General features: G+C 39.5%; 1 protein-coding gene across 3 annotated transcripts in view; it reads left to right on the top strand.

Annotated features, from left to right (window-relative positions):
* Positions 1-21,311, top strand: part of Znf407 (zinc finger protein 407) — a 384,272-nt gene that overhangs the window by 23,108 nt on the left and 339,853 nt on the right. The window contains exons 2-4 of one of the 3 annotated variants that reach the window (XM_085833524.1): positions 1,459-1,659; positions 2,253-6,973; positions 12,319-12,433. In XM_085833524.1, the coding sequence (XP_085689650.1) occupies positions 2,314-6,973; positions 12,319-12,433 (4,775 nt within the window). In that variant the 5' untranslated portion in view covers positions 1,459-1,659; positions 2,253-2,313. Of the gene's footprint in view, positions 1-1,370; positions 1,660-2,252; positions 6,974-12,318; positions 12,434-21,311 lie in introns of those variants that run through there. The other 2 variants (XM_085833525.1, XM_021150389.3) reach the window with 2 other exon arrangements.

The raw sequence follows: 21,311 nt of genomic DNA, 5'->3' as shown, positions 1-21,311 counted from the left end.
GGCAGAGAGAAGGAGAGAGTAGAGAAGTAGAGGCCAGCCATGAGCACATGAAGAGAGGGGAAGGGGATAGGGAGAGAGGGAGCAAGGGGCAAGAGGCACCGGAGAGAAGCCTCCTCGTCTCCACCTTTAATAGTGCTTACTCACGCACTGTGTGTCACAGCCTCTAGACGTCAGAGGGACACTTTTTCGAGAATGATGGCATTTCTTTCCTGTCATATGGTTTGCAAGCTTGGTATTTAGGTTTGATGCCAAGTGCTTTTAACTGCTGAGTCATTTTGGCCAACTCTGAGCTTATATCTTGACAAGGATATTTGTGAAGCACCCTCTGGATACCTGAGCTTCTTTGTTTTTCTCCTACCTCCACTAGCAGTGTGGGAAGGTTCTGGTTGCTCCATATCGCCATTAACATTTGTTGTGATTAGCTTTCTCTGTTTTGTAAGACAGAGTCCTGCTGTGCTGCTCAGGCTGGCCTTGCTTCACTCAAATGGCCATCATGTTTTGAACTCCTGGGGCTGTAGGCTCTTGTGACTGAGTTTCATTGTCACCTGACTTTGTTCTTAGCTGTTCTAGAAGCTGGAAAGCAGCATCTCATGTGGTCCCGACTGCATTTCTCTAAGGGCTAATGATGTAGTATTACTATTTTTTAAAAATTTCATATGCTTTTGGCCATTTTTGCATTTCCCTTGGAGAAATTTATAACCAGATTCTTTGTTTATTTTGGAATTGTTTTAAGAGTTCTTTGAATAGTCTAGGAGCAAATGTTTTATCAAATATATGATTAAAAAAACAGTCGTGTTCCAGAGGTCTTGTTGTACTTTCTAATTGGTGACCTTTATAGCATAGTATCCTTGGAGGCTTTTAATTTAGAAAAAAAGTCTGACTTTTTCTTCTATTATTTATTTATCTGATTCTTGTCTTAGATATTATTTTTCATCTTAGATATTATTTTTGTTTTCTACTTTTAAGTAATTTAGGTTTTATTTTTATTTGTCATTTATGGGAAAAGTAGCTAAGTAATTAAAAGTGTCATTACATTTGTTTTTTTTTTTTTTTTTTTCGGTTTTTCAAGACAGGGTTTCTCTGTATAGCCCTGGCTGACCTGGAACTCACTTTGTAGACCAGGCTGGCCTCGAACTCAGAAATCCGCCTGCCTCTGCCTCCCGAGTGCTGGGATTAAAGGTATGCGCCACCATGCCCGGCTGTGTCATTACATTTGAGACCATAATATATCGATGACTTTTTATTAACATCAAATAAAATCACACTTGACTAAAAATTTCAATCATAGTATAAAATAAATAGAAAATGATATGTGTTAATTTAATTAACTATCATAATGAAAAATAAAATCAATGATATTGATTTTAAGGCATTTTATTCAGAATAATTCCCTTCTTCTCCAACACTTACTCCATTAATTTGGTACCACTGACATTTCCCTTTACCATTTATCTTCAGACAGCAGGAAAATGACTGAGATAAGAAAGTTGATTGCCACCTGGAAGAGGAGGGCCTTTCATGGCAAAGACTTGGGATAAATGGCGCCCTGTGATTATATATGTCTGTATGGTGTCACTTGAGGTCCTGGGAAGGCGTTCGCTTTAGGAGAAGAGGCACAGCAGATGCATTTGATTCTGGTTGAGTGGACGCACAGGGAAGGCAAGTCCTCTAGACTCAGATCACTGGTTTTTTTTTTTCTGTTTGATAGAACGGGAGTTCACCAAAATGCAATTCAAAAGAAAGGTTTCTTTGTTTAAAAAGAAGTCAGCTGAAATCTGACTTCTTCAGAGTCTTGAATCGTGAAAACTTTTGGAAGCTGATGGAGAGCATCCCTATTTCCTCACCAAGGTGCTTGCTTAGCATTGCTTTGTGAGTCAGCTGTGGTCCATGGATTTGGCTGCAGCTGCGGCTGCGGCTGCGGCTGCCACCTCCTCCTCCTCTTCCTCCTTCTCCTCCGCCTTCTCTTCTTCTTTCCCCTCCTCTTTCTTTTTTGTAGCCTGGCTTGTCACTGGTAGTCACTGTGTCACCTAGATTGGGACCTTAATCATAAGGCAGTCATCTTGTTTTGGTTTTTGGGGTTACAGGTATGATCCACCACACACAGCAAGATTGCCTATAGGACTTTAGACTTGTGGTCAGATCCAGTCAAGTATGAAGGTTAATTTCATCATGTTTTTCTCCCTCAGGTCCAGAGTAAGTGTTTTGTATTTTCTTTGTTCAAAGCTTTAATACCATGTCTGTTTATTTCACAGGTTGTAAACTCCAGTTAAATCCAACTCTAACAGACGAAACATCATCAGAACTTGATTGAGGATGGATTCTGAGAACAAACATGAAAATGATGAGGATGAAAGTGTCAAGGGAGCAAAAGATCCGAGGAGGGCTTCATCCCGTGATGACAGTTTTGGGCCTGTATCTGATGACATGGCAAGTGCCACTGAGAATGTTACGAGCAAAAGAGGTTTTTCCGAGTCGTCCAACTCAGACGGCATTGCTGCGGAGGAATACAGATGTGACCGTGCTTCCAAGCGACTGAGAACGGAGGCAGTGGAGCCTGAGACAAGAGAGCAGGGTGCCTGTGGGTTGGGCACTGTGGAAGCTAATGTCCATTTGGCTGAAATGGGAAAGGAGGCCTTTCCAGCAAACTGCTCAGAAGGAGGCAGCGCTCTTCGCAGTGTTTTCTCCCCGTCCTGTGATTTTAGCACATCTAATATTCTTCCTCTGAAAGTAGACGAAGTGAGAAAGCCTGCTCAGGAAATGGTTTCCCTTGTTCCTGACAGACACAGTCCTTTCCCTCCAGAGGAAACGAGCATGAGTTGTAGCTTTGGAAGTGTAGAGACAGGACTCAGGTGCGGCGTGTGTGGCTGTTCATTTTCCTCTTGCTCTGCTTTGGAAAAGCATGTGGAATGTCATGTGGAAGAGGGGAAGGAACGGACCTGCTGCCACTGTAGCCACAGAGCAGAGAGCAGCTCATCTCCTCATGAGCATGTCAGACATACTCATGGGCCGCAGAAAGTCTTTTCCTGTGATCTCTGTGGCTTCCAATGTGCAGAAGAAAACCTGTTGAGTGCACATTATCTTGGCAAAACACACCTCCGTCGTCAGAACCTTGCTGCTCGTGGAGGATTCGTACAGATCTTAACAAAACAATCTTTTCCTAAAAAAGCCTGTGTCATGGGAACAAAAAATGTTAGAACAAAACCAAGAGCTTCTAAACCAATAGCAAAGAATGGGGATTCAAGAGTAGCACCGAGTATTGGGAATAAGTTTAAAGACTGCAGAGGAACCCCTTCTGAAGACAGTGCTGGTAGTAGTGAGCTCCTTGTTGAAATGGTGCCATCTAGGAAAATCTCATCAGGCAAAGCACATGTAGTTGAGGAAAATGTTAGTTTTGATGTAGCTCAAAATCCTGAAAAGCAGAACAAACAGCTAGGGGGCTTAGTAAGCTCAGAGGGTCTTTTAAATAAACCAGAATGCACTAAAAATGCCCTACAGATGGCGCATGTCAGTATCAGTACCACCTCAAGGCCAAGATCTGAGCGAAACCTCCTAGTGTTGGGAAATAGCTTTCGCAGACGAAGTGGTACTTTTACTTTAAAGGGCCAGGCAAAGAAAAGGTTTAATCTTCTAGGAATTAATAAAAGGGGCACAAACGAAACCCAGAGGATGTATATGAAACACTTTAGAGCACAGATGAAAACAAACACACAGCCAGTGCTGGAACAGGTACAGATGAGCAAAGATGTTCAAAGTCTGTGTGTGACTACCTCAGACAACCCGGAAGTGATGCAGGACAAGACAGCCTTCTGTCTTTCAGGCTCCACACGGCTGGGCTCCCTGTCAGGAAAGCCAGCTGACCACCAGCTCTCTGTGCAGTGCACCTGTACAGAGTGTGGCCAGATAGCTGCAAACAAGACAGACTTTGAAATTCATGTTAAACAGTGCCATGGAAGAGAGAAGCAGTTTCACTGTCAGACTTGTGACTTTTCTAGTCCGTCAAGGAGAGACTTGGAAGAGCACGTGCACAGTAATCAGCATCAGCAGATGACACCTGTCCTCAGCTGTCAGTGTTGCTCCTTTATTTCCTTGAATGAAACAGGTCTTAGAGACCATATGAAGGAGAAGCATGGCATGGGCTTTTTCTGCACCCCTTGTAATCTGTTCTTGTCTGAGAAAGATGTGGAAGAACACAGAGCAACCGAGTCACATAATAGTTTAGTGGTTCAACCAAAGACTGCTTCATTAGTGAGTAGTGATTCTGTTCTACCTTTAAGTACTGTAGAATCAGAAAACATGGCAGATTCTAGAGAAGACTCAGGGAAGGCAGCTCAGGAAGAACCTGCTGAGGCCAGGGCAAGCCATGGAACTGAAGCACGGCATTCAAGTAAGCCTCAGTTTCAGTGTAAGAAGTGTTTTTATAAAACGAGGTCTTCCACTGTTCTCACGAGACACATAAAGCTTCGACATGGACAGGACTATCATTTTCTCTGTAAAGCATGCAATCTTTATTCTTTGAGCAAAGAAGGAATGGAGAAGCACATTAAAAGAAGCAAACATCTTGAAAATGCTAAGAAAAACAATATTGGTTTAAGTTTTGAAGAGTGCATTGAAAGAGTATGTATAGGTGCAAATGATAAAAAAGAAGAGCCCAGTGTTTCTGGAAGTGGAAGGCCCGAAGGCCAGGTTGGTGTGCGATCACAGGAGCATTCCCAACGTGAACAGAGTATGCTAACACCTAAGGAACTTCCACCGTCTGGTGTCATCACCAAAGAGGATGAATTAGGCTTAGCCACTACTCCAAAGAGAGGGAGGCCCAAAGGCAGCATTTCTCGAACTTGTTCACACTGTGGACTTTTGGCCTCTAGTATTACAAATTTGACTGTGCACATCAGGCGTAAACACAGTCACCAGTATAGTTACTTGTGCAAAGTATGTAAGTATTATACTGTAACTAAAGGAGATATGGAACGTCATTGTGCCACCAAGAAACATAAAGGACGGGTAGAAATAGAAGCAAATGGGAAACAAAGTTCAGACATAATTGTTGGCCCAGAAGGTGGTAATCTTGAAGCATGTAAGAATAGCACCTCTCTAGCAGTGACTATTTCTGACGAACAGGCTAACAAGTCAGCTAAGTCCGACACATCTACTTTAGAAAAGCCAGTAGTAGATAATGGACATGCAGGTGATGTTGAAGCTGGAAATGTATTTCATTCTGTAGATGGAGAGGTTAGCAGTCAACTCTCTGATAAAAAGGGACAGATCTCTCTCGAGACAGAAGACCTGCTACAGCTTGATGATGCATGCTCTCAGAGAGATGCTGCAGGTTCAAGTGACAATAAATGTCTACACTGTGAGTTCAGTGCTCACTCTGCTGCTTCACTAGAGCTGCATGTGAAAAGGAAGCATACCAAAGAGTTCCAGTTTTATTGCATGGCCTGTGATTACTATGCAGTGACTCGCCGAGAGATGACTAGGCATGCGGCAACAGAGAAGCATAAAATGAAAAGGCAGTCTTACCTCAGCTCTTCTAATGTGGAAGCAGGTTCTTCAGAAATATCCAGGAACATCACTATACCCGAGGAGGAGCATTCACAAAATTCTGAGGAATTTCAAATAAATCCACACCAATCATCTGGTACTCTCCAATCTAGAAATCCTGCAGATTGTTCCATTTTAGATGATAATACTAATTTGGATATGTCTAAAGTACTCTGTGCTCCTGATTCAGTGACAGTTGTGACTGAGCAAGAATCTAATTTTAGTGAAGATCATTCCTTTTGTGAGACCTTACAGCAGCCCCTTGTTAAGGACAAAAGTATGAAACCCAGGGAGATAGTGTCCCTTAACACTCCCTCTAACCTCAGCTCCCCAGGCTGTCTTCAGAGTGAAAACCTAGTGAGCTCTGCTGTGGACTGTGAGACAGCAAAGAAAAACCGTGATGTGTTGGATGATGTTGGTGATACAAGTACTCCCTGTGAAGATGAGGGAGGCAGTATGGATGATAGTGAAGGAAAAAATCTTGACAAGACCCCCTGTCCTGGAGACCCAGATGGGGGCCATTCTGCTGAATCCACTTCCTCTGTGGTAATGAAAATACCAAGAGAACAACTGGACCTGGATGGCGGGGGCCAGAACAAGGTTGGATGTGAACAGACTTCCGAAGATTTAAAAGATGTGCAAGCGAATCCTATTCTTGAGAATAAGGAAATTCTGATAAATTCACAACAAGAAGCTGAAGTCATTTTGGAAGAGGATGCCCCAACCTCTAATGGCACAGCTGGCAGTAATGATGTTTATGAAACTATAATAAGTATTGATGACAAAGGGCAAACGATGTACAGTTTTGGCAGGTTTGATTCGTCCATAATTAGAATAAAAACTGAAGATGGTGAATTGGTAGAACAGCCAGAAGAGGGTCTGATGGCGACAGGAGGGAGAGTTAGTGAGTTGCCCCTGAAAGACTGTGCTCAGGGGTTGAAGAAGAAGAAAGCTGAAGGTAGTTCTTTTGGTGAGTCCACACGAATCCGGTGTGATGATTGTGGTTTCTTAGCAGATGGACTGAGTGGCCTGAATGTTCATATAGCCATGAAGCATCCTACAAAAGAGAAGCACTTTCATTGTTTACTATGTGGAAAATCCTTCTATACCGAGAGCAACCTTCACCAGCATTTGGCTAGTGCTGGTCATATGAGAAATGAACAGGCCAGTGTAGAAGAGCTTCCAGAAGGAGGGGCCACCTTCAAATGTGTCAAGTGCACAGAGCCCTTTGATTCGGAACAGAATTTATTTCTGCATATTAAAGGGCAGCATGAGGAGTTGCTTCGGGAGGTAAACAAGTACATAGTGGAGGACACCGAGCAGATCAATCGGGAGAGAGAGGAGAACCAGGGCAACGTCTGCAAGTATTGTGGGAAGATGTGTCGGAGTAGCAACTCCATGGCCTTTCTGGCTCACATTCGGACTCACACAGGTATGTAAGCCGCGCAGCAAGCCCCTGGTGTCCTAGGACGTGCAAAAAGAATAATGAAGTTGGGACTTTGGGTCCAACCAAGTGTGAGCTCTACTTGGATTTGCTTGTGGGCTTCCACCTGATTCACATTTGTTTGTGTGATGCTCCACTTGTATCTGAGAAGTGTTGACACTTGATGCTTCCAAAGGTAATTCAGCTGTAACAGTTCTAAAGGCAGACTAGTGGACACATTTCTTTTACTTCTGTCAAAAAGCACTGTTTCATACCTTTGTAAAACTCCCATGTTTTATGGCTTTTCATTTGTCCTAATTATTTGGTTTTCCAAATTATATATTAAATGACACTTTGTGGTTTCAGAGAGCATATTAAGGAGCTTTTAGCCTTTAATAAAATTCTTTTGTTTTAAGACATGCCTGAAATTTTTTTAAGTTTTATTTTTAATGTGTTTTGCTTGCATGTATGTGTACCACTTGCATGCAGTACCCACGGAAGCCAGAAGAGGGCATTGGATCCCCTGGGAATCTAACCTTGGTTCTCCTGTGGAAGAGAAACCAGGGTTTTAAACTGCTGAGCCATCTCTCCTGCCCCTTAATAAAATTCTTAAGATATTAGTAATTTAAACATATTTATTAACATATAGTTTATATCTACAAGTTTGACTCGGCAGTAAGATTCTACTTTCAAAGATCAGAATTTGTGAACATGGCTTTCTCAGTATGTTTTGGAATTTGGCTTTCATTGAGGAAATACCTGATTTAGGGTCTGTACTTGGATACATTGAACATTCCATGGTAATGTTTAGTTTGGGGATAAATTTTTAAAAAATATATATATTTGGTGAAAAATGCATAAGCTACTGTTCTAAATTTATGTAAAAATTCAGTGCAGTGTTTCTATAAACCTGCCATACATTCTTTATTTTAAATAGACAGCTTTTCTAAATCATTGTGCTCTGCTTAGACAAGTTCTGTCTACATGGTTGAATTTATGAGTGGATTTGAATAATAAATTCACATTTCAAAGAACATATTTTCATTAAAACTGTAAGGTTTATTTTACTGTACTTTTAAATAATGGCATATTATTAAATCTATACTTTAAATTCCTGCAGTTTTTGAAACTGGTTACCAGGAGAAAGATACAGAGCATTATCAGTAATTGATGATTATTAAAGATAGATCAAGATTTTTCCTTGAAGGAAGTAACAGGGAAAGGCAGGTAGGATTAGTTGAGGTAAATACAGACATCTTAGTCCTCGTGTGGGCCTGAGCTCCACTAGTCGCAGGCCGCAGGGCCATCACTGGAGGGTGTTTGAGTGCTTACTGGTTTGCACGGTCAGACCCTCTGTTGTTGCTTCTCACACTCTGACCTGACGTGATCTTAGGTACCAGGCTGTTCTTATGCATAGAAAATGTCTGTTTTCTTCACATACCCTCCTAAGTCAGATAAAGCTGGATAAAACTGAGAGGAGGATGCTAATGCAGCTCTTTTTAGAATTCTTTATGCAACTGTCCGGTCAAGACATGTTGCTTATAATTGATGTGTCCATTACTTGAATTCTCTTGTAATTATAGTCAATAAGTCTTGTAAATGTGTTAAAGCTCACTAAAAGCATACAAATTCAAGAATAGAGTAAGGCTAATAATTTAAAATAATCAATGTAGGCATTTCAGCACTTAATTTCCCTTGTGTGTTGATAGCTGATCATTCTTAATCCATTAAGATTTATTTAGTCGTTTACAATGCAAAATAGGTTTGCACTGGTCACTTGTGCCATTTGAAAATGTCTACCAGGTTAAGTGCAGAATGTAGTCCATTAGTCTTCCTTGACTATATGTATTAATTGCATTTAAAATCAAGTTAATGTGGATGTGAAAGTGAGGTAACTATCAATATGTGACAGAGTAACCCTACTTATATAAGTTACATCATTGATTGTAACATTTAGGAAAAGTTAGCATGCCTTTTTTCCTAATATCTTCTGTTGGTCTTATCAGCAAGTACATTTTCGCAGGCTCGGAAGCACTGCAGAGCACATCCTTCCTGAGTCACCTTTTTGGGGGAAGTTGGTCTTCAGATTTAATTTCATGCTGTTCTCCCCCACCCCCACCCCCAGGACATCTTAAAGTGGACAACTCTCTAGTGCTTTGCTTTTATCTATGAAAGATCGAGTAATTACAGGGCCGCTAGTCCTGCTTAGCTGGAAATGGCTCACTCTTCCAACCCGGTTCCAAATTTGAAATTTGCTATATGTTTTATGAAACCTGGTCTAATTATTGTTAGTGTGATAGAAGCAGCACTCTTAAGAAATAAGTTTTTGTAGACCAGGCTGGCCTCGAACTCAGAAATCCGCCTGCCTCTGCCTCCCGAGTGCTGGGATTAAAGGCCTGCGCCAGGTGAGTTCCAGGACAGCCAGGGCTATACAGAGAAACCCTGTCTCGAAAAACAAAACAAAACAACAACAACAACAACAAAAAAGGTTTTATTATCAAGAACTGTAGGCAGAAAGCATATTGCTTCCTGTGCATTCGTGCTATGAAGCACTCGGCCTGATTATCTTGCAGTTCAGGAACTCATGGAGCAGGTGTCCTCTCTTGTGCAGTATTCTGTGTTTTATGTCACAGCACATGGAAAATACACTTAAGCCTCAAGATATCAGGAAGGCCTTCTGTTTGTGTTCTTGGTATTTTGGTCCCTTATGCCCTTTGGAAAATGTTTGTATGTGGGTACCTATGGTGGTGTGTGCAAATTCACTGAAAACTCTTAGTGCTGGGTGTCTGTTACTCAGTATGTAATGGTTTAGAAACTACAGAGTTCACCACGTTAACTTGCAGACTGAGCCCAGTGAGTGGAAAGGGACAGACTTCATTCCCTACTTACTCTGCACACACTTCACTCAAAGTTGGTGTGAGTGTAATTGTTGGATGGGTGTGAATGATTGACTGAAAGAACGAATGAAGGAGATGTTCAAAATGCTTAGGGAGAACTGGGGTCTATACTACAGTCAGCGAGCATTGCATGGTCTGCATGAAAGACAGGCATCTGCATTACTTCTCCCTCTAAGACCTGCAGGCTCCTGTCCTTCCTTCTGAGTTTGAACGCCACATGTGTGTGTGCACGTAGCAGTGAGAATTCAGCAGAAGTGTGGCCTGTAGGTCTGAGTGCAGAGTGACGTTTCAAGTCCTTGGATTTGTTTAGTAAATAATCAAGCACCAGAAATTTAACGCCTCCATAAAAATCCTATAGTCCAGATTAAAATAAAAAAAAATCTTCTGAGGGTAATGCTGCTCCAAGGGATAGAATTACTTAAGATAATCCTGAATGTTTCTAATACTCAGATACACCTGAGAGAAAGGCAAATTTAGAAATATGTGATTTTATAGGTTTTGTGATTTAAACATGTGTAGACTCATAATGTGTATCATATGGCCAGTGTAAGGATGAAATGCTATCTTTAAGGAAGTAAAAAGAAAGACTTCCTTTTCTCACAGAGAAGCCTTGGCTCAGCTGGTCCTTGAATGTTGATGGCATAGGAAGGACACTTTAGACAGCCAGTTAGGATCACGACTGTCAGCTGTGAGGTCTCCCTGACTTAAGGAAGGACCTCCTCAGAGCTGTGCACAGCAGATTAAAAGCACAGGTGTTTCTGTGCCCCTTGTTGTGACATGAGTGCCACCTGAGCAGGCCTAGTCAGAATTTGGGGGCTGTCAGATCCACCATGTGTTTATTTCTGCATCTCCAAGTCATCTTGCAGATAAATGTTTGATCCTTTTTGTTTCAGGTCTTGATACTATTGTTTATTAATAGTTTCCAAGTTGTCCTTGGAAAAGCACCACAGCAGAAACCACAGGCTGATAGATTCTTATGTTTCCAAAATCCCATTCTGGGATTCTGTCTCTCACATGTTTCAGAGTGCTCATAGGCTTAATTTTATCTGGATCATTTAAATAAATTATAAAAAATTGTTTCCAAAATATTATGCTTGTTGAATGAATGTTACTGCTGTAAGCTAGAATCCCAACCTGCTCTTGCTATTCAGACATCTAAGTCTTACTAGATAGAGCCATTCGGGTGTTGTATGTATTTTACACCTCCTTCCAACCATAGAAGTGAAGCACTGTGAACTCGGCTTCACTGTTGTTGAACAGGGAAGTGCTCAGCCTTGTCTGCTATGCAGTGCTGTTGAGCTTTTTCTTAAATTTATGGTAGAAGGTTAAAAGGAAATGCTTCATGTTTTTGATCACCTTTAAGAACTAAATTCAAACTTAAGAATTGAAATTTTTTCTTGAGTGTTTTAGTTCAAGCTTATTTTTTTTTTCCAGGACTCCACAAAAGTTCATTGATCAAATATTGAGACTTTTTTTATTTGTACTCTGTAGCTTTTGAAATTTACATGTTTCATACTCTTACTATATTGGAAGAGTTAATTCCCAAATTACATACTAATCATGATAAAGAAACATTGTAATGGTTTTAAGCTGTGGTCTTTATTATTTTGATTTCTTTCAAGATGTAGTCTTGGAAAACTAGAAGACAGTCTGTACATATGGTTTTAGGAGATTGTTATTTCTCATTACTGTGGGACTTTCCAATTACTCACAGTGGTGCTGGCAACTCTGAAAGGGGCTACGTTTTGTTTTGGAGTATGGTTTAATCTCACTCTTCTCTAATTAATTAATTAATTAAAACATGTTGTTGTTGTTGTTACTGCTGCTCTTGTGTTGAAGCATTTGTTAGTGAACTGAGTAACTGAGATGTTGACCCTTGTGGTTTGTGAAGCACCACAGACTGTGACACGGTGACAAGAGCAAGGCAGTTATGTCCTGTGTCTCGTGTCTGGCGACTCATTGAGTTCAGGGACAGAAGGTTTGTACTACTGTTTTTATGCGTGTGAATTCAAAGCTGGAGAAATCGGAGGCAAGTTGATGGGCACTGAGCACTATCCTCAGAGCTACACTGTACACACCAGTGATTTTGTTTGTATTTGTGCTTTTAAAATGTTTCTTCCATTAGTACAAAGAATACTTCAAGAAATATTTTTATCAGTTGTATGAAAAATATTTAACATCTCATTCAAGCTGTCTATGGCATTTAACTTTGACTTTACATCTTAGAAATATAATTGAGAATTGGGAAGATTCATTAAAACATTAAAACTATGGGTGAGATAATTATGGGAATAAGAAAGTTACAGATGAATGCATGTGTTCCACTTTGGGGACAGCAGTTCTTACCTAGATTGAAGGTAGTATTACTTAACATTTAGCTTGCTTTCCACAGTTAAAAGTCTTATCAGTAATGTGTGACTCAAGTCTAAAACCTTATTTTATGTTAAATTTACTCAGGATCAAAACCATTCAAGTGCAAGATATGCCATTTTGCAACAGCTCAGCTTGGAGATGCCAGAAACCATGTGAAAAGGCACCTTGGGATGAGGGAGTACAAGTGTCACGTCTGTGGGTGAGTAAATAAGGCACCTCTGCTGTGTGAGCCAGGAGCCCTGTGCGGGATAGCTATTGTTTGAGAATTCAAAACTGATATGAGTAAGAGTGGCGAAAATTATGCGTGCGTATCCTCCTTTCCTTTGTTATGGTAAATTCCTTAAATACAGTTATGACATTCTTCTCCCACTTCTAATCCTGTGCTGAAGATGAGCAATTTTATGGGCTACAAGGTCAATTTGAACCTGTAATCTGTAAATTGACTAAATTATAGGATGTTCATTCACATTGCCAGAGAGAACTATAAATTCCATTTAAAGACAAAAAATTCCCCCAGATAATATAGCTTTAGGAGTGCATATGTATGTTTCTTTTCCTTCTGCTATACTGCCTTAATTTTAATCACATTAATGATTCTTTGGTTCCATTGGACATATTCTACAAGGAAAAACAAAAGATTTAGTTTCAGATGCCTGGCTACTGAAAAGCAGTGTATCATGCTTTTTTACAGTGTATCATGTATTTTTGTGTCGTGTGATTTCAGAACTACTTTCCCTTTTTAGCTCATGATTCTTTGTGGAGTCATTCCCAATGTTTAATTGTCATTCAGATATGTTACATTTAATAGAAAGCACTGAGCTACTTTAATGCAAAACTCATTAATTTAGCAGAAATGTTTAAAAGGTTTTAAAATGCTGTGACATATATGGTGTATCACAGGACATTCAGAGGTGGATTTTAATACTCTCCTTCTTATTAAAATATATCTTAATGTTATTATGCTAGAGAAATTAGCTAATAAGTACATCATATAAAATACTTTATGTGAAACTTAAGAAATCTGAAACTTATGGATCCAATATTATGCTTATGTAGATGGCTCTTCAGGTTTACATGAACACGGAAACAGCCTTCAAGTCAGGACCAGTTCTTTTTATTGGACAATACATTTTCCCAGAATACAATTTCACTTTTTGATCCTTAAGACAGTTTTATAAATAACTTTGCAAGCAGTTTTATCAACCATGGTCTGTGATTTATTCAATGGCCAAATTGATGGTTCAGTGACTTGCAGCTAAAGTCAATGAAGATGGACCTTTGCCCTGGAGCCACTCCTGATCAGTTGGAGAATGAGTTTTGTTACTACCGAGTTTAGCTGCTGGGGTCAAGTCCCAAATGGTCCGTTTTAATTTCTATAGGTCTCGTAATTTTAAAAGATATCTCACTTACTGTTGTTAGTCTCTGAGTTATAGAAGATGATCATGACTCCAGTAAAGATGTGCCATTAGGAAGCAGGAAGCAGTTTCTTTCCCATTTGTGAGAAATAGGTAAAAAAAAAATTGTTTTGCATATTAGGTTTGTTGAGATCTATCTTTTATCCATTTTTTAAATTTAGGGTAATAATATTGGAAAGAGAAAAAGAAACTTTTACAGAGAATCATACTTTACACGCATAGTATCAGAAACAGTTTATAATTAATCAGGTTTAAATGTATAATTTGGAGAATGCACCTTTCCTTAGCTGATTGCTTACTGTACACAGATGACACACACTAGTAGTTCATATACATGATCACCAAGATAATAGAATGTAAGTAAATATGAGTGCATCGAATCTTATGTTTGCAATGGACAGCTTCATTGTAGTGTGTGTGTGTCTGTGTGTGAAGGGTGATAAAGCATACTAGATTTTAGTATTTAACTTTTAGACTTAGAGTTAGGCTTTAAATTTCACCTCCTATATAATTATAATTCTCTTTCTTTCTAAAAATAAGTCCAGTCTAAAAGTCACACATAGTAATTTAGTAGGGCCTAGAGCCTTACAGTAAAGCCAGAAGCTCTGAAGAAGGTCAGAGAGCTGAGGAGGATTGATCAGTGAGGTTGATAGAGCAGGAATGAACCAGGCAGTTTGATTTTCATGAAGTGGTGTCTTTGGCTGTTTACGTTTCATGTGTTAGGTGCAGGAGAGTAACAAAAGTTAAAATAGAAAACAAAACAAGAAGCAGGGACTGGCTCTTGCTCCTGACACTGGAGAGCGCTGGTACATTAACACTGCTGACAGTGTCAATTCATTACCACTGATGGCTAAATAATCTCACAAATGCTCAGTGGACCCATTAGTTCCTGAACATAAGCAGGCTATGCTGCATTTCTTCATTAGCTTTAATTGCTATAAATTTTACCTTTTACAGAATCATGCTTTAAAAGGTGAGGTGATCTTTCAGGAACATTACTTCTGTAATTTTGTCACAAACAGAAGGTCCTGTACTATGTTTTCTTTTCTCCAGTAGTTAATATCTTAGTCTCAGTCTTCTGAAATTTCATTAATGACCTCTTCTTTATTTAGTTATAAGTAGTTATTTCTCAAATAGACCTGGTTGAATAATGTATAAAGCAGTGAGGTGGGAACATTTTTTAATTAACTGTTATAAAACTGGACTTCTTTTTGCTGTAACCTCATAGTTTTCTTATGGTGAAATTTAAGGAAATGGTATTATATTCTATTGGATAACTTCAGTATTAATGTAGCAGGTTGCTTGTAAGTATTTGGCTGCTTTTTCTTGTCTTTGTGTAGGAAAATTGTAGGTCCATGTGAACTATGTGTCTTAGGGTTTCCATTAAGACGTCATTGTATTATTCTGAATTGTCAACTCACACATAAAAATTGCCTTTCAAATTGTTTCATCTGGACTTATGTTGCTTTTAGTTTTCTGAATCTTAAAGATCAAGAATTTGAAGGTTGTCTCTTCCTTATCCTCTCCTGGCAGATGTTGGCCATGGTACAGCAGGGTTTAAATTACCTTGACAGCAGAAGCTGACTGAGTTGAAAGCCTGGTTTCCATTGTCTGGCTCTGACTTAGGACTAACGTTCTCTATGGGCAAGGTTTATCTTTTCATGTTAGGAACACATTACTGCACATTTCATGTTTTAAGGAGCAGATAATGAATAAAATCAATAAAGTTGTTCCAGGAGAGCAGAGTTTTATTTGTTGACTTGCAAACTGCTGCTTTGAAAATTATTATTTAAAAAATGTTTGTGTATTTTATGCATATGAGTGTAGGCAGAGCATTCTTGGTCCCTAGTGCCTGTGAGGTTAGAGGATGCTTCAGATTTTCTGGAGTTGGAGTTATAGATGATTGTAAACCATCGTGTGGGAAATTGGAATTAAACTCAGGTCCTCTGAAAGAAAAACATGTATTCTTAACCTCAAGGCCATCTCTCTAGCCTCCATTTTAAAAATTATTTATTATTTTATGTGTATGTGTGTGTGTCTGCATGTATGTATGTGGATGTCATGCATGCCTGTTGCCTGTGGAGGCCAGAAGGCGGTGTTGGATACTCTGGAGGCACAGATGCTCACGGGCCTCCATGTTGGTTCTGGGGATCACACCCAGGTCCTTTGCAAGAGCAGCCAGTGCTCTCTATCCTCGGAACCATATCTCTAGTTCTAGTAGATCTTCTGTATAGCATTTTCCTTACATCTAAGTAGGATGAGGGGAAGAGTTTTATGAGTGCAATGATATTTATATCCAGGTCTTTAATGTATAGTCAACGTGAAAGTCTGCTGCCAGTGTGATAGTGCTTAGTGGGGGCAAAGGTAAACCAACATCGCCCCGGGCAAAATCGAATAGTTTTATTTAACTACAGTTTGGCTTAAAAATAGACCAGACACATCTTTTTATTAAAGTCATGATCCTCTGTCTTTACTTATGTTAGGTGTCAAGAATATGAAAACTCTCAAGCCCCAAAAGTCATTCTACATGTTTTGCTAGTTTTTTAAAAAAAATTCTGGCTGTGGGATTTGGGATGCAGCTTAGGGGTAGACCTCTTGTCTAACATGACAAGGCCCAGGGTCAGTTTCACACCGCACATGTTAATACGCCCATGTGCGTTGGGTTCTGAATGCTAGCATTTGTCCACGGTTTGGTGTAAATGCTGCATTTGACACTCGTCTCGTTTGATGATTGTGCTGGCTCCTACTCTTTAGCTGGTGTTTGCTCTCCCTGTGCACAGACGGGGAGCGCAGTTACAAGTATCGATGCAGGGATCCACTTCTGCCCCCGGCCCTCCTGCCTTATGGCTGCTCCTCTCCTAATTACCCCTTTCTGTTCATTTTCTTTCTGTTCCGGGTTGTTTGTGTCTGTTTCCATTACTATGATTTTTATTCATTGTTTTTCATCTAGGTTGTTTTCTGTAGCATATAATAGCATAACATCTACTTCCATTAGCCACATGTATTCCATTTTTGTCAAAATTTACGTTCTGATAAAAGACTGCTTATCCAGTCTTGCTTTCATATTCTGGTATTCAAACCCTGCCTCATTGCCTCATTTTATTCTCCCTGTGGGTAAGTGTTACTGTAAATGATATTAGCCCCTCCCCCTCCCCTCTCCCTTCCCCTTCCTCTCTGTTCTTCATCTGGTGATAATTTATTGTACTTACATGTGGTTGACCATCTCTATGTAATAGGGAAAAACATGCCTAAAACTTGTGCTGGGGTAAAATAGATCAAGATAGGTTATTGTTATATTTCAATACTAATTACCTTAGAACAATTGTAGAAAACTTACAGTAGATGCCTACATTTTTTTATGTCATTTTTCAGAAGCATAAACCCAGTATCTGTGAATTAGGGACTATGTTACTTAGTGGTCGATTTTCTTGGTGTTGAGTCTTGATATACACACATGCACACACACACACACACACATATGTGTGTGTGTGTGTGTGTGCATGTGTGTCTGTGTGTGTCTGTGTGTGTGTATGGAGTTAAATAGTTGAATAGGTCTTAGCTAATCAGGAGAGAATAAGAACATTTTTCAAATATTTCACTCAGTTTATGAGAAGATTCCACAAAAAATTTAAATTGTACATTAGTATGCTTTAGGAAATGTTTATTCCTAGTTGATTTAGAAAACCTTAAATAGAAAGTTTCTAATGCAGTTAACTCTGTGTGTGTGTGTGTGTGTGTGTGTGTGTGTGTGTGTGTGTGATTACCTAGTTTTTGTGCATTAGAGGGATCTCTATGTAGATGATTATAATGTCACTTTCTGACCTTTGCAGCTTGAATAATTGTAAATCATTGCTTCATAACGTGTCAGAGAATGTCTGTACTAGGCAATTAAATGGCAGAATATAATAGACCAAATTATTGCCTGTCATGTTTTCAACAACACAGTTAGTATTTGAGTTACACTTAATCATTACGTGCATTAGCAACTTCATTGGAACCCAGCTTCAGGCTGAGCATGAAATACATTACATTATTTAAACCTCTAATGGTACAAGTCATTTATTTGTGTTGAAGTGTACAACATGCAGAGTTTCATAAAGCAAGGAACACTTGAGAGCTTAATTTATCCAAATCAAAGTCTAAATGCAGATAAACACAAGTGGCAAAAATTAGTAATTTTTATAGGCTGGAAATATTTAAAAATACATGGTTGTGGGTAATTGTAGGCAGCAGGAATAAATTAAAATCACTATTTTTAGTCTGCTTTGAGAACTAAAGCTGTGTATACCTAAATCATTAAAAGTACCACAGAATTGCATTTTGAGCTGAACAATTAATCACACCCATCATATCTACAGATGTATCCAAATAAAATAAGTATCTGCTTCATCTGCTTGTTCTGCTTAGAAACAGAGAAGTTGGTTTTGTGCTGTAGCAGTGCATTTTGTCTGTAACAGGATAAACTACAGCACCTCTTGTTTTCTGTAAGAAAGATCTAACTTAACAGTAACACATCCATTACAAAGATGAATTGTTTGTATTTTCTACATAATATTTTATTGCTTTTCCTTTGACTAAGCTTTTGCCTCTACTTTGAAATTCAAAAACACCATGCAACAAATACTGTCTCTTCTGTCACTTAACCCAAAGTGAAGCATTTACCCTTCTGGTGGTAAAATTCTTTAAATACCTTTCAAATTATCAGTATTTTCTACATTATTTTATAATGCAACTCACTCTATGGTTTGAAAACGTAAACAATATTTTGTTTATAATATCCAGATAACAAGCATTTTTCTAGAACTCTCTTACTTTCCACTGAAGTGTTTGGTACTTCAGCAGAGACTTGGGGTAAGACAGCGAGGTAGAAAGAGAAGAGAGTTCCTTGCAGTGTGTCTCACAGTGGTGGAGAGCGGGCGTCACTGCCACCAGTGCACCTTTCCTTCTGTATGGTCACACGGCACTTGTCTTTTCCATGGTTCATGGACTTATTCCAAGGCCACCAAGTGTGGTTAACCTATAGAACAAAATAGAGATAAAATAAGCATTTTTACATGTTGGTTATAGTTGAAAAAATGTCAGCTTCTGTCTTTTCCCTCCAGTGAAATAGTCATGTGGCAGTGTCTCGAGTCTCTATTTTTGTCTCCTGGTTATTAAAAGTCATACTGGGGTCAAGGTGTTTAAGTGCCCCGTTGTCACAGCACCTTAGGGGGGCGGCTGGGTTTTTGCTTTTCTCACCTGTTCTGTGTCCGCTTTTCCTTAGATGCACTTCCCCTTGTTAATCTTTTCTCCGTTTCCTAAGTCTTTACTTGGCCAGTTTTCGTGATTTGCCCAGGAAGTGCTTGAGCACAGGTGTTGGAAATATAAGCAGAAGGGACACTTTGCTATCAACTGATTCTTCATTCTCCTCTCTTTTGGTAGATTCATCTGAGTTTCTTTGTGCAAGCATGGTGATAGAATTGTGTATTGGCCTTGTGCTCTCAAGCCCCATGGAGGGCAGAGACCTGAGGAGAAAACAGATTAAGGTCCAATAGCCACTATATGTGGAGCCAGGTTGAATGGGAACCTCCAACTGTTGAGGAATATAAAAAAGTCTCCCCAAAGACGCTGGCAAAGTTAGTTGAGGACTGTTCCTAAGACAGATGTTTGTGTTTCCAACCTAGTTAACTAAACAGCAAAGGTGGAGTAACTAACATGGCTTGTTAGGAATTCTGCAGAAAGTCCTCCTGTGTGTGGCTGTGGAAGGAAGGACATAGCTCACAGCTGTCTGCTGAGCACTGGCGTCTACCAGTGCTTGCTGGAGTTCAGCTTGAACTAACATCTTCCTCGAATACTCAAAACTCAGTTCATCTTGGCTAACTCAGAAATTGCTTCCACAGTAGGTAGTAGTGGATATGATTGCCACTGGTAGTGAGGCAGATGGACCAGGGCTACCTGTCCAGACAGGGGCTGTGGCACATGTATGTTGACAAGAGGTGCTATGTTCAGGAGGGGAAACTAAGTCAACACTGCCTGAAGCATGATTATAAAGCCAGGAAGACAATCGCAGGGATGGGTGTTTCTCAGAGATGTTCCATGCTCTCATGTTGACCGTTAGCTCTTTGCCTGCCTGCCAGTCTTCCCTCCCACCTCTTGCTCCCCCTCCCTCCATCACCCCCTGCTCTCCTAAAAACCTATATGATTTGACAGTTTCTGGAAGGAGAAGGAAGTGTGTCTAAATAGAGAGGTGGGAAGTAAATTACTGTTCAGAGTCCTGGGGTGTGGGAATTGGTCAAACAGTTATTTTAAGAAAATTTCACTATTTATAATTTTAATTAGGGAACCATTGATTTTTGGATAATTATAATGAGACAGATTGATATCTGTTCCATATAGCTTAGTGCAAGGTAATTACAGATAATGAGAAGACATCCGGTGATGCAGCCACATTCCCCATGTTTGCATTCAACAGGGAAGATGGGTGCTATGATTGTGTTTTCACACAGGAATGAGCTACATTCTCAGTTCAGCACAGCATGGGGCAGGAAGCTATTCCTTTTTAAAAGTATATACTATTTAATAATGTACTTGGCTGGGTGTGGTGGTGCACACCTTTAATCCCAGTACTCGGGAGGCAGAGGCAGCAGATCTCTTGGGTTTGAGGCCAGCTTGATCCTCAAGCAAGTTCTAGGCTACACAGGGCTACACAGGGAAATCCTGTCTCAACAAAACAAAGCAACAAGTTTCAAAGAACATCTACAAACAGTGGTTTTCTCTTACTCTTACTCTTACTCGCCACACCCTTTTTTCCCATTTGAAACTATTTACACATTTTACGTTTTTTAAAAATTGTTCTGTGCTAACCTTCTTTTTTCCATCCCTTGAGTTCTTTCTCCCCTGGCTGCCACTCCATTAGCTTTGTGCATTGTATCAAGCATCAGATAGACAAAGTTATTTGTTTTTGTTTGCAATTCTCATTAAGTTTTAAAAAGTATTGCTTACCACCTAGGGCTTAGAGATTATCTTGAACTGAAAGAGTCATTTGAAGACCCTTTAAAGGTTTAAAGGGTTTCAGTTTTCCATGTGGTTCACAAGACTCTAGAAGATTCCTGTAAATCTGGCAAAATGTAAGATCCTTTCTGAACAATTTTAGAACTGCTTTTGTAGATGAAGTAGGAGGTGCAGATGCTCTTGTGGTATTAGTATTAAACCTGATCGTTATTAGCGTGTTAACAAGCAAGTCTGTCGTATACTGTGATGCATGGCTCTGACAGTTAGATGCCTCACAACGGACGTTTGCCTTAAAGATGTAGGTTATAGTTAAATATTAAAGACATTTTAGTGCTCTATTAAAATTTATTTTAAAAATAGATTATTGAACTTAGACTGTTGTCTGAGTTAATACATCTAGTGGACACATAAAGAAAATTGAATCAAGAGCTTAAATGACATCTTAGGTGAAGACAAGGACCCAGGCCTTCCTGCTCGTGGAATCACTGCTACTTATATTACACTGAGTTGGCATTCTTATCAGTCATGGTGATGCACTTCTTAAGCTTTCTGGCTTCATTGTGTTTATGTGTGTGTTTAATTTATTTTTTATTTTTTTAAACTATCAGTCTTTTAATGAGAAATAAGGACACATGTTTAAACAGCAAAGTTAATTGATAATTTGTTCATTTT

This window comes from Mus caroli, unplaced genomic scaffold (genome assembly GCF_978045245.1).
Source record: "Mus caroli unplaced genomic scaffold, Mus_caroli_1 scaffold_19, whole genome shotgun sequence".
NCBI lineage: Eukaryota > Metazoa > Chordata > Mammalia > Rodentia > Muridae > Mus > Mus caroli.
The sequence above is the reverse complement of the archived record's forward strand: the minus strand, read 5'-3'. Positions and strand labels throughout refer to the sequence as shown.